Raw genomic sequence first — 15023 nt, forward strand, 5'->3', positions numbered from 1 at the left:
AGGCAGAAAGTGTTTCAAATTGAATACAGGGTAAAAGTCAAACAGGCGAAAATTACATCATCGTCGAAAAGTTTCCACCAAAAACACGCCAAAACTGACTTTTTGCCGCAAATTGAATACGGCCCTATATTGGAAAGACTTGGGAAAATACAGATCAACAAAGTATATTGAAAGCAAGGTCTACACACAAGTATGGCTAATGTATTAAATTAAAGCACATACCAGTCATAAAAATGCTTGACTGCCATGCTTGCATATAATCATGTATGTTTGCAAAAGAAGACCTCAAAGATTATATAAAGTGGGACATGTTTTGCAGAATCTTCAGTGTCAAGTCAGCACAATGTGTTAATGTGAAACACTAGAGTTCCTTGATGATGCCACATATGAGGGAGATACCATCAACAGAAAGGGCAACAGTTGGCATAAGTGCACATTCCAGGGATTGCAATATCAGGTGTAAAATTGAAAATGCAAAGCAAAATTAAAAAAACAAACAAAAAACAAAACAAACACAACTGTACACCAAACAATGCTAATTTCCAGAATTTTACACAAACTGCCAATTTAAGAAAAAAAAAAAAAGCCTAAACAAATATACTGGAAACCAACTCCACTTAGCCAAATATCATGAATAATCATTCACCATGATTTAGAAGAAACTGATCGATGCATTTGTAGCACAACCCTAAAGTACTCTACAGTCCTGAGTGTTTCCAACATTGAGGGATTCTGGTGGCTCTGTAACATGGATTGCAAAAATCAATGCTATTGTGTGATAATTTTCTCCACAGATTGGAGAATTTCTTTTCAATGCCCCGATCTAAAGAGCAAATGTGGGAGCCACCATCAATCTGTCATTGGGTGACATTCAGGTCTTATGCTGGGCATAATTGTATAGTGTATCTGTCAGATAGCTGTCCAATCTGGCTGGTTGGAATGAAAATCTGGTAATCTATAGGAGCAATTGAAAATCAACCATATGATCTTAAACACTGGAAAATGGACAAAAATGTTTGTTCAAATTGGTTCAATTTTTTATTGTTTTTTACAGTCCCAAAGAAAAAAAAATTGTTCTTTAAAAATGCATTAAATGGCCGATATGTGCAATATTTTTAAAAGTAAAAAAAATAAAAAAAGTAAATGAAATTCATTTCATGACAAATAAAATAAAAAAAGTGATTTAATTTTAGTTGAATTTAAAAAATAAATTTATTTTGATGCATTTTTTTAACAAGCAATAATGACCTTTAATTATTGGACTAATTAAACTAGTTGGAAACTTCCAATTGCTGGATTAGTCATTGGGGAGGTAAGGGGAATGTTCAAGGGGTCCTGAAGCAAGTCCCGGCAATTTTTCCTTAAAAAAAATGCCTTTAGGAAAAATTTGACTTGCTATGACGCAGTGAGAAAAGGACCCTTTAAAAAGAAAAAAAAACCCTGTGCTGTTTTTTTCTAATTAACACAATCAATTGAATATGCCCCTTACAGTTTTTTTTAGCGCAAAATGGATGCCTTTTAGTACTCTTGCTAGTGCAACATTACACAATGATGATGAAGACAACTTACAGCATTATCTTGCCACTTAAGATGGTCTTATTGCCCAATGAACACCCTACCGCAGTTGTTCCCAAACTGTGCGCCATGGCATCCTGGGGTGCCTCGGGACACTTGCAGGGGTGCCTCAGGATGGTGTATATGGGAAAGATGGGTGGTCGAGCACCAAATCAAATTTTATTATGGTCAATGTAATGTAAATATGTGGGCAAACAAAAGTGCAAACTTGTCCACAATCACATAACTGAACCTAATGATGTCAGGTAAGCACAATTTAATTCACTTTACTACTTCACTAAAATTTTTTCTGAATTTATCAATAACAAACAAACTTAGGGGTGCCGTGAAAACAATCCTGATACTCTAGGGCCCCGTGACTCAAAAAAGTTTGGGAACCACTGCCCTAGCATTTTATATATTGCATCTGTAACACAAATGATTTAAGTGGCAATCATCTATTCACAATACATAATGGACATATCCATTTGGACACCTGCAGGAAAGAACTTTCTCATTTGGTTTTTAAAAGGGGGAACCAGATATACATTATATATACAAAAATAGAACATAATTAATAAATATCTAGACAACATTCACTGGTGCATAGGACAATTCATTACATTATTATATTGTATACATATAGTGTAATGAGACAAGCATTTATTCCAAACAAATTGTGACAAAGGTGGAAAGTTTGTGTGTCAGTAAGTATAGCGATTCTAATATGCTTTGGACGCAACATATAATCTATATATTTGTAAACTACAAGTTAAAATTCAGAATGTAGAGGTATATTCACATCGTAGTTACCAGTCATGCATTGATCTACTATATATGAGGCATAGAAAATAATTTGCATCCTCGGACCATTCATGTGTGGGGTTGCTTCTCAGCCAAGAGTGGGCTCACTCACAATTTTGCCATGAATAAAGAAGGGTACCAAAACATCCTCCAAGAGCAACTTCTCCCAACCATCCAAGAACAGTTGTGACGAACAATGCCTTTTCCAGCATGATGGAGCACCTTGCCATAAGGCAAAAAAGTGATAACTAAGTGGTTCTGGAACAAAACATCGACATTTTGAGTCCATGGCCAGGAAACTCCCCAGACCTTAATCCCATTGAGAACTTGTGGTCAATCCTCAAGAGGCGAGTGGACAAACAAAAACCCAGAAATTCTGACAAACTCCAAGCATTGATTAGACAAGAATGGGTGGCCATCAGTCAGTATGTGGCCCAGAAGTTTATTGACAACATGCCAGAGTGAATTGCAAAGATCTTTAAAAAGAAGGGTCAGCACTGCAAATATTGACTCCTTGCATAAATTTAAAGTAATTGTCAATAAAAGCTTTTGACACTTAAGAAATGCTTGTAATTTTACTTCAGTATACCATAGTAACATCTAACAAAAAGGTGTAAAAACACTGAAGCAGCCAATTTTGTGAAAACCAATATTTGTGTCATTCTCAAAACTTTTGGGCATGGCTGTAATGTATTTTATTTCTGTGGAGGCCAATATAGTGCGCTTTATTCCTGCGGAGGCCAGTGGGCGTGTTCTTTTATGTGGGAGCCAATATGTGTTTTTTCATAGGCCGCACACGCCGTATCGCCGGATGGTGTGCCTTGGCAATTTTAAAATCTTGCGTAGTTAAAAATCACCGCTGTAGAGTGTCTTACCCATCCTCCGGGCACGCTCCTGCTTCTGGCCACCCCTCAGAAATTCAATGTGTCACTCCGGGTTGTTCCAGGCATGACTGGCAAGCTTTTTGGTGCTGATGTTCGGGGACTGGCTGCCATTGGGACCTCACTCCGTCAGACACTATTTGGATACTGTTGGGGTTTCTACTCTAACTGCTATAACGGACTCTGGTTCTGACACTGGCGTGGTGCCTGTGTTGTTGCAGCCGTCCCTGCTTGGGGCCCTGAGACCACCTACACGTTGGCTGCGATGTCATCTTTATGGCTGTTTCCCCAATGAGGTTGGTGGCTGTGCTAGGGACCAGTTTTGCCCTGGTGACTGTTGAAGAGAAGCTCATCTCGCAGATCTTCTCCTGTGCTCTGTCCTGTCTTACAGTCTTGGGGTGCCTGCCAGTTTTAAACCTGTCCTCATGTCTGCATATCCTACTGGCATGTGGTGTACCTTCTGCAGAGACTCTGGGCTATGGATCTGTGGTGCTTTGTCTTGCGGAGACCTCTGGAGAGCATCTGTGTCCTGGCTGCTGCCCCAGACCACTGACTTGGTGAGTTGCCCCCTCCATTACCCACAGAAACCTTCTGTCTGCACCTGGGCTGTGTTTCTCTGCTTCCTTTTAAACACGGGCATATGGGTGGGGTACGAATACCAAGCAGAAGGAGACTCAGCCTCCAAGTGTACAATATATACACAAATGTAGATGAAAAGGGGAGCGGGCTTGGACTGCACACCTATTTTTAGATATAATAAAAGATGCCATCATGCAGAGACTTGTCGGTTTATAGTTGTTCCATGTTCAACCAAAGTTTAGCCTTTATAGATTATCTGCAAATACCCTGGTATTGGCCCTTGGTGTGTCTAAAAAAACCTTATTCGTCCATGCTAATTGAACGAGCACACAGGTTTGGCCCAGTCAGAACTGCGTCTGGTGACAGACCCAGGCCTGTCATTTAGAGACCTCTAGATTGAGTGTTCCCTATAATTTAGGTTGACCGCACCAGAACGTTTTGGTAAGCTTGAGAGTCTGATTTTGTATTGCTTTATTACTTATTCTCATGTTTATGGCCTGTCTGTATTTTTGTACACTTCCTTAACTATGCATGTTACTGTTGTAACTGTTTCACTCCAATACTTAAACAAAAATAATAAAAAAGGTACATTTTAATCGGCCAACCATTCTAAAAAAAAAAAAAGAAAAAGTCTTCTCCTGCAATATAACAAAACAAAGATACAGAACATGCATATAGCACTTCTAAGAGAAAGTAAAATAACCAATAATGGCGCTTTCTCTGGAAAACACAAATTTCCAGTTGCCGCTGCCCCACATAAAAGGATGTGTATAAACTTTAAAATAATTAACAAAATAACTAATGGGGCTGCGCAGTCTGAATTCAATAATTATCTTTATCAAAAAGGTATATACACCGATAAATAAATGTATATGAAGATGCTTCTGGTAAAAGATTTGGCAATTTAATATTACCAATAGGACGTATACAATAAAAAACAAATATTTCAATAAATAGTACAAATACAAATATAACAAAAAGAAAAAAAAAAAGGTTGTTTGCAACTCTGTCTGCTGCTTCCAGGTATCTGAACAGCATAAAAAGTAATCAATTAAGGCTCTTCTACATTCGCAGCTGAATGATGTAAAACCTTGTTCAATTCCACCAGTTTGTTGTTGTTATAAGGAGCTGGTTTGAATCCCTTTGAAGTGCGCTTAATAAGTATCCAAAATGTATCACAATGCCGCAGTCTATAGTTTATAGACCAGGCATGTCAAACATGTAGGCCGCATGAGGCCCGAATAAACATTTTCTGCGGCCCCAGAGTGTGGGCTCACACACACACACATTATATATATATATATATATATATATATATATATTTCAGCTGGGAATGTAGAAGAGCCTTAGGGCCATATTCAATTTGGCTGCGAAAACCTGTTATCGGCGATAATTTATCGCCGATGACATAATTTTCACCTGTTTTCATTATGCCCGTATTCAATTTCGAAGACTTTTCGCCGGTGTGAAAAGTCTTTGTAAAAAAACAGGGATAACTTTTCACCACACAATAGGTGATGAAAAAAAGTGCAGAATTGAGGTTTAGGGGTGCAGGCTTTAAAAAAAAATAGCCTGCACCCCTGGGAATGGCCCTAAAAAAATTAAAAGAAATAAAAATTGGGACACCCCAAAAACTTAACTTGAATTTTGGGGGTTAAAAAACAAAACAAAAGTTTTAAACTGGTGCAATTAATTCAGGGAGGGGGGGTTCCCAAGCATGCGGCAGGTGTTTTAAAGAATGTGGGTGGTAGCGGTAGGTTAATTTTTTAAGAATTTTCAAAATGCACTTTAGGGACTTAAAAGTATGCTTGCACCCATTTTCATGTACCCCAATTTACCCCCCCCCCCCAAAAAAAACCTAAGTGCTATTCTTCATCACTTCTTCACAGGCGCAAAAAAGCACCTGCCGTGGCTATTTAAAAAACCCTACTTACCTTCCGCAGCAAAAAACGGGGGAACCCATAGTGTTCCCACATGTCAGGACATCATTAGGGGGGTCCCTGGATGATTTCCCGAAAATTCCCCTATTTTTTCCGATAGTTAACTTTCCGCAGGGTCCCGTTTTCGCCGGCTCCAAATTGAATGCGGGGATAAAGAGAGCACGCACCCGATACTTTATCCCGGCAAAACCTCTGGTGTCGAGCAAAAAGTCCAGCACAGACTTTTTGCTCCCAAATTGAATACCCCCCTTAATTGGTTACTTTTTATGCCGTTCGGATACCTGGTAGCAGCAGTCAGAGTTGCAAACAACCTTTTTTTTGTTTTTACATTTGTATTGTGTACTATTTATTGAAATATTGATGTGTATTTTTTCTTCTATCTTTTTATTGTATACCGCCTATTGGTAATATTAAATTGCTGAATCTTTTACCAGAAGCATCTTCATATACATTTATTGGTATATACCTTTTTGCTAAATATAATTATTGAATTCACACTGCGCAGCCCAATTAGTTATTTGTAAATACAGCACTTCTACAATGCAACTGCTATAAAATATCAAGCACTCTGTATTGGACTCAAATCTATTTGAATCAAATGTAAATAAGATGTTGTATTTTAAATCTATATAGGGTTTTTTTGTTTGTTTGTTATTTTACACCAAATGCCATTGGTGAGAGAATGTGACAATCAACTTCAAATATAAGTTATACACAAGGATCAACCATACAAAAAAAATGCATATTAAGTAATTTACTGTCACTCTTTGTAGCCTGTGCATGCTTACAGATGTTTCCATAAATTATATTGGCTTTATTTGTTAATGCTTTTAAATTTACTAGTATTTAGAGATTAAATCAATTTCAATTTGTTATTTAACATAGGTATACTTTCCAGATATAATCCCCTGATTAGCAAAATAAGCTTAGTAAAAGTAGTGACCTGATGCGTGTTGCTTTCCCGATTTTATTACAATGCTACGAAGAAAATACAAATAAGTGGCTTACCGACAACAGCACCAACATGGTTTCCCGAGTCTAAAAGACAAAAACAGCCAAATAATTATTAAATCAGAAAAAAATAAAATCACAATGGCAATATAAAAATAATAAAAACAAACAAGCAACTATATTATATACTGCAATAAAATGCTCTGTTTTCTGCACAGCACATGTTAATAGAACTGGCAAATTGGAGTTTTCAGAATACAATATTTGTTATTTTTTCCGGATTTATTATGGAGAAAAAAAATAGATACAACCACCACCAAATGAAAAACACCAGATCCTTGCAACAAATTTTGGTTGTCTTTATATTTCAGGGGAATGACATCAGTGGGAGCTTAAGACAGTTGTCAGTGGTCTAAGGCATCTGATTTTCATAGATTTTTTTTTTAAAAATTACCCAAACAAAAAATACCGATATATAACCTCAGAGTTGTATTATACATGTGGATTCAAGCTCGTTTGCATTTTCTGTTCTATGTGACATTTATTCCTGATGTAAATAAGAGATATACCTTTGTGCATAGACAGGACTTTGTGTTAAAGCATGTGTTTTTTTCACTGGTTTATGTAAAAAGGTTTCCTATCTTTGCTAATATTCCCTAGCACTCCATACTTCATTTCCTTTTGAAAAAACCCTGAGAAAGGGGAGAAACTAGTCAAGGCTATACAGTGGACTGCTTTCATACTTTCTTCATACCTCCTATTAACGGGACATTACTTCTGTGACCATCAGCGGCATCCCAGAATTTGGAGAACTGCCTATCACCATCAGGGGCAGAGCCGTCTTTTATCAGTGGAGAAGCGACACCATACGGAGTCGCAGTATACAGGTATCCATTTTTTCCACCCATAACCAAGTATACTGCTTTCAGTCACTACACATGGTAGACTGGACATTGCTATATTTACCTCTATCACCTGGTCGCGAGTTGCTGGAGCGACGCTAATCCAAAGACACGGTCACATTTACTTTCTTGGCCTGGTTGGGAGCCGCCAGCGGTGTCACCATAAGGAGACGCCAGAACGTGGATCTATTGTGAGCCACTTAATACATAAGCTGGAGCTCTGTGATCCAGAACGTGACGCAGGATTATGCAATAGTCAGGTTGCATATGGCTTTCTTATGATACGGAGTTAACGCATTGTGGTCATACAATATACGCATGAGCTTTTGCATTGGACAGGTGGCTCATTCCACAAGTGATCTCGTATGGTGACTATACATCAATATATCATTCCACACCTAATGCCTCTCTTTTCCTTATGTATATATGTGATCAATTCCATATAAGGTATATAGAGGGGATTGAATTTTATACTGGTCTCAAATACTCCATTGAGGCGTCTCAGACACATTGTGTAGTTCTATAATAGCAATAACATTGTGTAGTGCTATAATAGCAATATTGTGTTAGTTATTTTGCTACAGTTCGCATTGTTTGGAGGCACATTTATACTGTGTATTAATGCTTAATGTATGTTTATGTTTTTAGTTTGAACTGCAGTTCTCTTATACATGTTTAACAAATAAATGTTTAATACATTTTTATAATTATTATACAATTGGGATATTTTGTATTATAACTAGTGCAGACACCTTTTTTACATCTAGCCTTCCATAAAGGTGTGAGAAAAATAGCAAAAGGTTTTCTATGGGAATAGACAGTAATGTTAGTTGCCATACATCGCTATTAATTCATTCAATTTGCCCCCATAAAATTCTATATGATTTTAGGAAAAAAAAAAAATCAATTCACTAAAGTTTGTATTTATTTTAATTTAAACATTTACATTGCCCTACAAATAGTGACTCTGCACACCAGCCTGTGATCTTTAAGGTCCTATAGCCACTGAGAGTTGGTGTGTTTGTGAAGGGAAGGGAAAAAGTATAGTACTACTGTTATAACCATTAAGGTAACCTACAAGAAAGAGGGCAAAAAAAAAACAACCTCGCACCACACCAATATAACCTTTAAAATTTTACCATGAGTTTCTGTATCTATCTTCTTTGTGGTTGCTGGTTTTAGAGTGGTAGTCGAACCTAGGATAAAATAAATGGCTGACATTTACTATAATTCGGAAATGAAAAAGTATTCTGTATATATGACCCGTGCCGAGTAGAGTCAAATCAATCCGACATAGAACGCGACTTCACTGGATGAGAAGTAATTTCAAGTCATGAGCGAGTGCTGAATCATTTTCCTAGGTAATTTGGTCAATGGCCTCAAATAAAATTTACCAGTTTATTATTGTAGCTTGGTAGTATAAAAAAAACAAAAAAAAAAACAAAAAAACAAAAAACACACAACAACAACACAGTTATGTTAATAGAAGCAAATATACAGATGAAAATCAATTACCATGAAGTCAGCACACCAGCAAGTATGCATCATCAGATTTCAGAAAGTATATTTAAAGAATAAATAAACCCATTCAGAAAAAAGAAAAAAAAAAAAAAAAAATTCCCCTAATTCTCTTGTAATCATCATGTTGAAAGTGTTCTGGAGTTACATGGTTTAATTAATTTGGGTTTAATTATGCGTCGAAAAAAAAAAAAAAAAGATCATGCAATAGATTCTTATTATACCTGGTTTTGCTTTTTCAGTTGTTGGCTTCTGGGTGACCATACCTGATGTAATAAAATGCACGTTAGTTTGTTAGTGGTTTAGGGTAATGGGAAGATCTAGGGTGCGTTAGTGTGTTAGTTTGGTATCACTGTTTATTGTATTTTCTGCTCTGTGGAAGTTTTAAATACAGACATGTTTTGCTCTTCAAATAGGAGGCTCACATTTGTTGTGGCTGCTCCCTTATTAACGGTTTTTCCTCCAAGGATCGATCTATCTATTGGTATACAGATAACAGAGTATCTGAATCTTGGGTGTGGATTAAGAGATAGACAGTAAAAAAGGTTAACAATGTCTAGATAGACACCAGGGGGTAAATTTACTAAGATGGGAGTTCTATTTGAGAAGTGATGTTGCCCATAGCAACCAATCAGATTCTACTTCTCATTTATTTAGCACCTTCTAGAAGATAATACCTGGAATCTGATTGGTTGCTATGGGCAACATCACTTCTTAAATAGAACTCCCATCTTAGTAAATTAACCCCCAGATGTTAGACAGTCAATAGGTTGACAGGTTCAAAGGTAGACACAAAAAGGTTGAAACACTAAAGGTCGACATGTAATAAGGTTGATGGGTACAAATAGTCAACAGGGTCAAAAGGTCGACACAAAAATGGTCGACACATTATTATTATTATTATTCTTTTTCTAGCCCTAATCTTCACACCAATTTTAACCCTCCCCTTGGTGCCTAACCCTCCCTCCTGGTGCCTAACCCTAACCGTCGAGGTAGGTGCCTGACCCTAAACGTCCCTCCTAGTGCCTAACCCTCCGGTAAGTGCCTAACCCTAAGGTAAGTATTGAACCCTAAAAATAAAAAAATCATGTTGACCATTTTTCAGTCGACATTTTGACCCAGTCAACCATTTGCACCTGTCAACCTTCTTGCACGTCGACATTTTGTCCCTGTTAACCTTTTGTCTCAGTCGACCTACTGACTGTCTAACATCTGGTGTCTATTTAGACACGGTCGATCTTTTTACTGTCTGTCTATAGTCCAGAACCCCTGAATCTTTAGCCATACATTTAACACTAGGTTTAGGGACTGTCCAAATTAGCATTTTGTTGGCTCACACATTTTTACAAAGATCTACTAAGGTATAGCCCAACCGTACCACAAAATAGGTTATTCTACTGCGCTCAGACCCAAGCCACACTTTGTTATTTCACATACAGGGAACTGCTTACATTTAAGGGCCATATCCAATTAGATGCGAAAAGTTTTCGCATGTGTGTGTTTAGCACACTGTTTGCCCGATATTGCCTCTTTTAGCACTATCCTATTGCAAAAAATGTGACGTGGCTTTTGTATGAAAATTCTCCATTCTGTTAGTGGCAAAAAAAAGTACAGGTGAAAATGAGGAAAGCTTCCTGTACCACAAAAAAAACTCCAACTAATAATGGGTAACAGTATAGAAGTCTGTTAAGGGACATTTAAAATGGTTTGGGATTCTTAAATTGTGTCAAATAGCTGTTCTAAGCATTTTCATATAAACAATGAAAAAATTATAGAAATCCATAATTTTTGGAAAAAAGAAATGCTGTAGTTAAACTGGGGGTACATTAGAACGGGTGTAATTATATTTTTGTGACCTAAAACTGCAGTTTTAAGAATGTTAAATATCTACCGGTTATCCTAAACACACCTGCCCATCCATAGACCCTCCCAAAATACCAACCCCACTACATTAAAACCCATTTTCCAACACTTTTACACCCTAAAAATTAGATATTATTGGCCAACTTAAGCGAATTAAAAAAAATATTTTTGCCTAATTAATCATTAGAGGGGGTGTCCAAGGACTCATGAACCAAGTCCCAACATTTTTAGCCAACAATAGGGGTTTTGCACACTTTTTCACCTGCACTGAGATTGTGAAACATTTTTTCCCACTTTTGTCTATGGAGAATTTGCACATGCGAAAAGCCACAACTAGTATGATAGCGCGATACACATTTTGTGCAAAAAGTTAGCACCAATTAAAACGTATCGAATTAACTGTGATAAGCAATTGTGCAAAATGGCCCTAAGTGTCATACCACTACCTTACTGTGGGCCTGTTTCAGAGACGGACGCTAATGCAATTTTAACGCAGATCGAGCGATTGTTTGCCATTGCACATGCACCACACTTCGCGAGCGCTGCGATTGCAATCATGCACAGAGGGATCCGTCACTAAGTGAGTGACAGACTGCCAAAGTTTGGGTTGGTAATGGGGAGTGGTCACAAAAACGCAGGCGTACCCATCTGTTTAAATACCGTTACAAGGGAGTACATAAATTAGCCATTGCGATTGCATACGCATCTCTGCGTGTCAGAAGAGCCCCCATGACTGTGGCAGGTCTGAAGGGTAAGATGGCGCCCGATGTACTTCGATGTTACCGTAGGTATAAGTCATCGCACGCAGGTAAGAAGGCAGAAGCGGGCGCCTTTATGCTCAAGTGCTCTTTGCTAACATTAGCATATTTTCGCAACTGAATGAAAACGCAGTTGCGATCGCATTAGTGTCAGTCTCTGAATCAAGCCGTGTGTTTTATGCAACAATGTGTAAACAAGCACAGCATATATAAAAAGGTGAAATGAGTAACTGGAAGTGATTGTTTAGGATACTGACCGTCATGTGTCGGTATCCCAGCCCTGTCGGGACTCTGACCGCTGGGATCCTGAGCGCCGGCATCCCATACATAATCAGTTTTGTTTATGAGGGTTTAGTTATGGTTTCAATAAAGATCGTGCAATATGTTCCTATCATACCTGTACTTTCTGTTGGTTTTCCTTTTTCAGTTGTTGGCTTTTGGGTGACCATACCTGATTTCAGAAAGTTTGTGTTAGTTTGGCCTCAGTGCTTGTCATTGTACTCACTGTTAATGTATTTTCTAGGGGTTTCTGCTATCAGGAATTTTTAAATACAGCCATGATTTGCTTTTCATAGAAAAGATCACATTTGTTGTGGCTGCTCTCTTATTAACAGCCTTTTCTCCAAGGATCAGAGGCAAGAGGAAGGGGGAAGGTACTAATTACATGGGCTTGTTGGAGGGGCCTGGCCCAGGCTAGCTGCTAAGAGGGATATTGTCCCCTGTGCAGCCGCTGGCGCGCCCCTGTACAGCGGCGTGGAGCGTCTCTCACCATAGGTGCCAGCTGCAGATAATATAGTCCACAGCAGCTGGCATCTATGGGGAGAGACTTCCTCCTGAGTGCACACCCTCCCCGCCCTCACATCCCCTCCTCCCCGCCGTCCTGTGGGTGCAGCAGCTGCTGAGGGGGACAAACTTTCCCATGTGCAGCCGCTGGTGCACCTTGTGGCCGTCGGCACCTTCCAGTACAGCAGCAAAGACGTGTCCCCCAGATTAACCACGCCCCCTCTCAGCAGTGGGGCCCGTGGCCGCTCTCTACAGCCCTGCCAAGGATTGACAGCACGCCCCCTTTGGTGGGCGTGCCTCCCAGACGGAGGCGTTCCCAAGGGAACGCCTACCGTCAGAAGCCGGCCCCACTGACATCGCTAGTGATGTCAGTGGGAGTGATTTTGGCTCTGATAGTGCCAAAATCACTCCGGGCCTTGCGGTTGAGAAACTCAACCGCAGGCTTCGGCTCGCAGTGGCGATGGTCGCGATGGTCAAGACCATCGCGACCATCAACCTGCACGCTCGTATATGCTGTGGGTGGTGACCCACAGCTATACGAGCGTCCAGGAGGACGCTCCATAATTATGGAGGTGGGCCCTGATTCAGAGCGAGCGCTCTGGTCAGAGCGTCCGGCTCTGAATCAGGGCCTTTATTGTCACAATGATAAATCTCCCCTTAAAAACACTTCTCTGTGTAGTGAGAAAAACATACCCCCCCAAAAAAAAAAAAAAAAGACGACGGAGGAAAGCAACCCTGTCCGCCACCACATAACTGAACCAAAGAATGACAGGTAAGCACAATTCACATACATTTTACATTATTTCTGAAATTCTCAAACTTTTGGCCTAGGTGTGCCGTGAAAAAAAAATGCTGATACTCGGGGCGCTGTGATTTGGGAGCTAATAGACTAAACTGTTCTTTATTTCAAGACACAGTGAGTTTGAGGATTCTGATCAGTTTCCAGTGGGTGGGACGACTACCCAAAAAGCACCAAGTCCTCTACTGTCAGAATCTGGGGTTTTATTTGGGCTCGGAACTGGGACCTCTGGGAATAACTGACTGGAGCTGGAATGAACAAAGCTATGTTATCTAATGACACATAGCTAGGTTGTCTAATGACACAGAGCTGGAGTAGAGGGACTGGACTGATTGGAGTGGTAGTCAGAGAAAGGCACTAGAGCGGAGTGTAACTGGTAAACTGCTCTGCACTGGAAGCGGTATTTGCTGGAACCCAGCAATTGAGTTTGAATGCACTCTGTTGGTGATGAGTGATAGTGTGCACAGGTGAGAGGTGCTCTGCAGGCTGTGAATAATAATGCACGCAGGTGATGATAGTGCACTTTTGGGGTATTGAGTTATACTGGGCACAGACGACAGTACTGCTATCTGCAGGCTTGTGAAGAGAGATGCATGCAGGATGTGCCCTCTGCATGCTGTGAATGCTAATGCATGCAGGTGATGAAAGTGTACTATGCATGTATTGAGTAATAATACACAGAGATAATGGTGCTGAGTACTTGCAGATTCAGTATACACCACGCTAGGAGGCTGGAACCGAAGCACTCACAAACTCAGATGAACACTATGGAGCGTGCACCAGATGGTAAATGCAGCGGACCGTAATCAGAACTAAACCAGGAATCAGAGCTGCGGATACTGGAGCCAGGAACAGATATGAAATTGGTTGTACTGGCAATGAGCAGGTGTTTAAATAGGGAGCTTTGAAACGTCAATGATGTAACCTAGCTCCTCCGCGATTGGAATAAAATTAACCAGCTGATCAGTCTAACATAGCGGCACCCATGTAGGGGCGAATCCGGGAAAAAGTGCCAAACCACCAGGTGCTAACTAGACTCAGCAGGTTTATGTTTACTGTAGCGGCCAGTGGGTGCACCCCAGCAGATGAAGTGACTACTCTGGGTCCGGAAAGACGGACTCAGAGTCCATTGTGTGACACATTGCGTTTACCAAGAATCGCTGCAAAGCATGATGGACTTTGTTGCCGGTTGTCCGCAGGTCACTGCCCACTAGGTAGCACGCAAGGACTGAACAGACACCTGATGAGGCTGAGAAAGTAGAGGCAATACACAAGATATATTACTGTAGTATTTTTGAGCAGCGATGCTTGATGCACTTGTGTAGTTTGCTGCGGGAGCAGCAAAGGGAGACACTTAAGGCACTGTGGGCGCAGTGAGGTGAGATGCACTTGCTGAGGTGCTGTTGGAGCAGCAAGGACAGAGGCACTTACTGGAACATTGCAGGAGCACCGAGGTGAGAGGTACTGCTAACGTGCAGCGAGGTGTGATGCTCTGCTGGAGTGCTGCAAAAGCGGCAAGGTGTGAAGCACTGCTGGAGTGCTGCAGGATTAGCGAACAGGAACCATAAACAAGGTGCAGGAAACTGAAAGTAATTTTCCACTAGGGAGAGTGTTGCCATCCTCAGGTGGTTGAAATAAGGTGCAGATTGGTCCGGTCATGTCAGGTTATTAGGAGCTGCTGATGAGGAAGC

The 15023-nt window shown here is 40.1% G+C and overlaps 1 protein-coding gene across 6 annotated transcripts in view; it reads right to left on the reverse strand.

Annotated features, from left to right (window-relative positions):
• Nucleotides 1-15023, reverse strand: part of LOC148516720 (membrane cofactor protein-like) — a 62955-nt gene that overhangs the window by 11767 nt on the left and 36165 nt on the right. For 2 of the 6 annotated variants that reach the window (XM_088479586.1, XM_088479584.1), the window contains exons 8-11: nt 12148-12201; nt 9354-9395; nt 8751-8807; nt 6767-6796 (exon numbers count right to left, since the gene is read on the reverse strand). In XM_088479586.1, coding sequence (XP_088335712.1) covers nt 6767-6796; nt 8751-8807; nt 9354-9395; nt 12148-12201 — 183 coding nt within the window. The remainder of the gene's footprint in view (nt 1-6766; nt 6797-8750; nt 8808-9353; nt 9396-12147; nt 12202-15023) is intronic. The other 4 variants (XM_088479588.1, XM_088479589.1, XM_088479585.1 and 1 more) reach the window with 3 other exon arrangements.

Source organism: Taudactylus pleione, unplaced genomic scaffold (genome assembly GCF_031769625.1).
Source record: "Taudactylus pleione unplaced genomic scaffold, aTauple2 ptg000242l, whole genome shotgun sequence".
In the NCBI taxonomy this organism is placed as follows: Eukaryota; Metazoa; Chordata; class Amphibia; order Anura; family Myobatrachidae; genus Taudactylus; species Taudactylus pleione.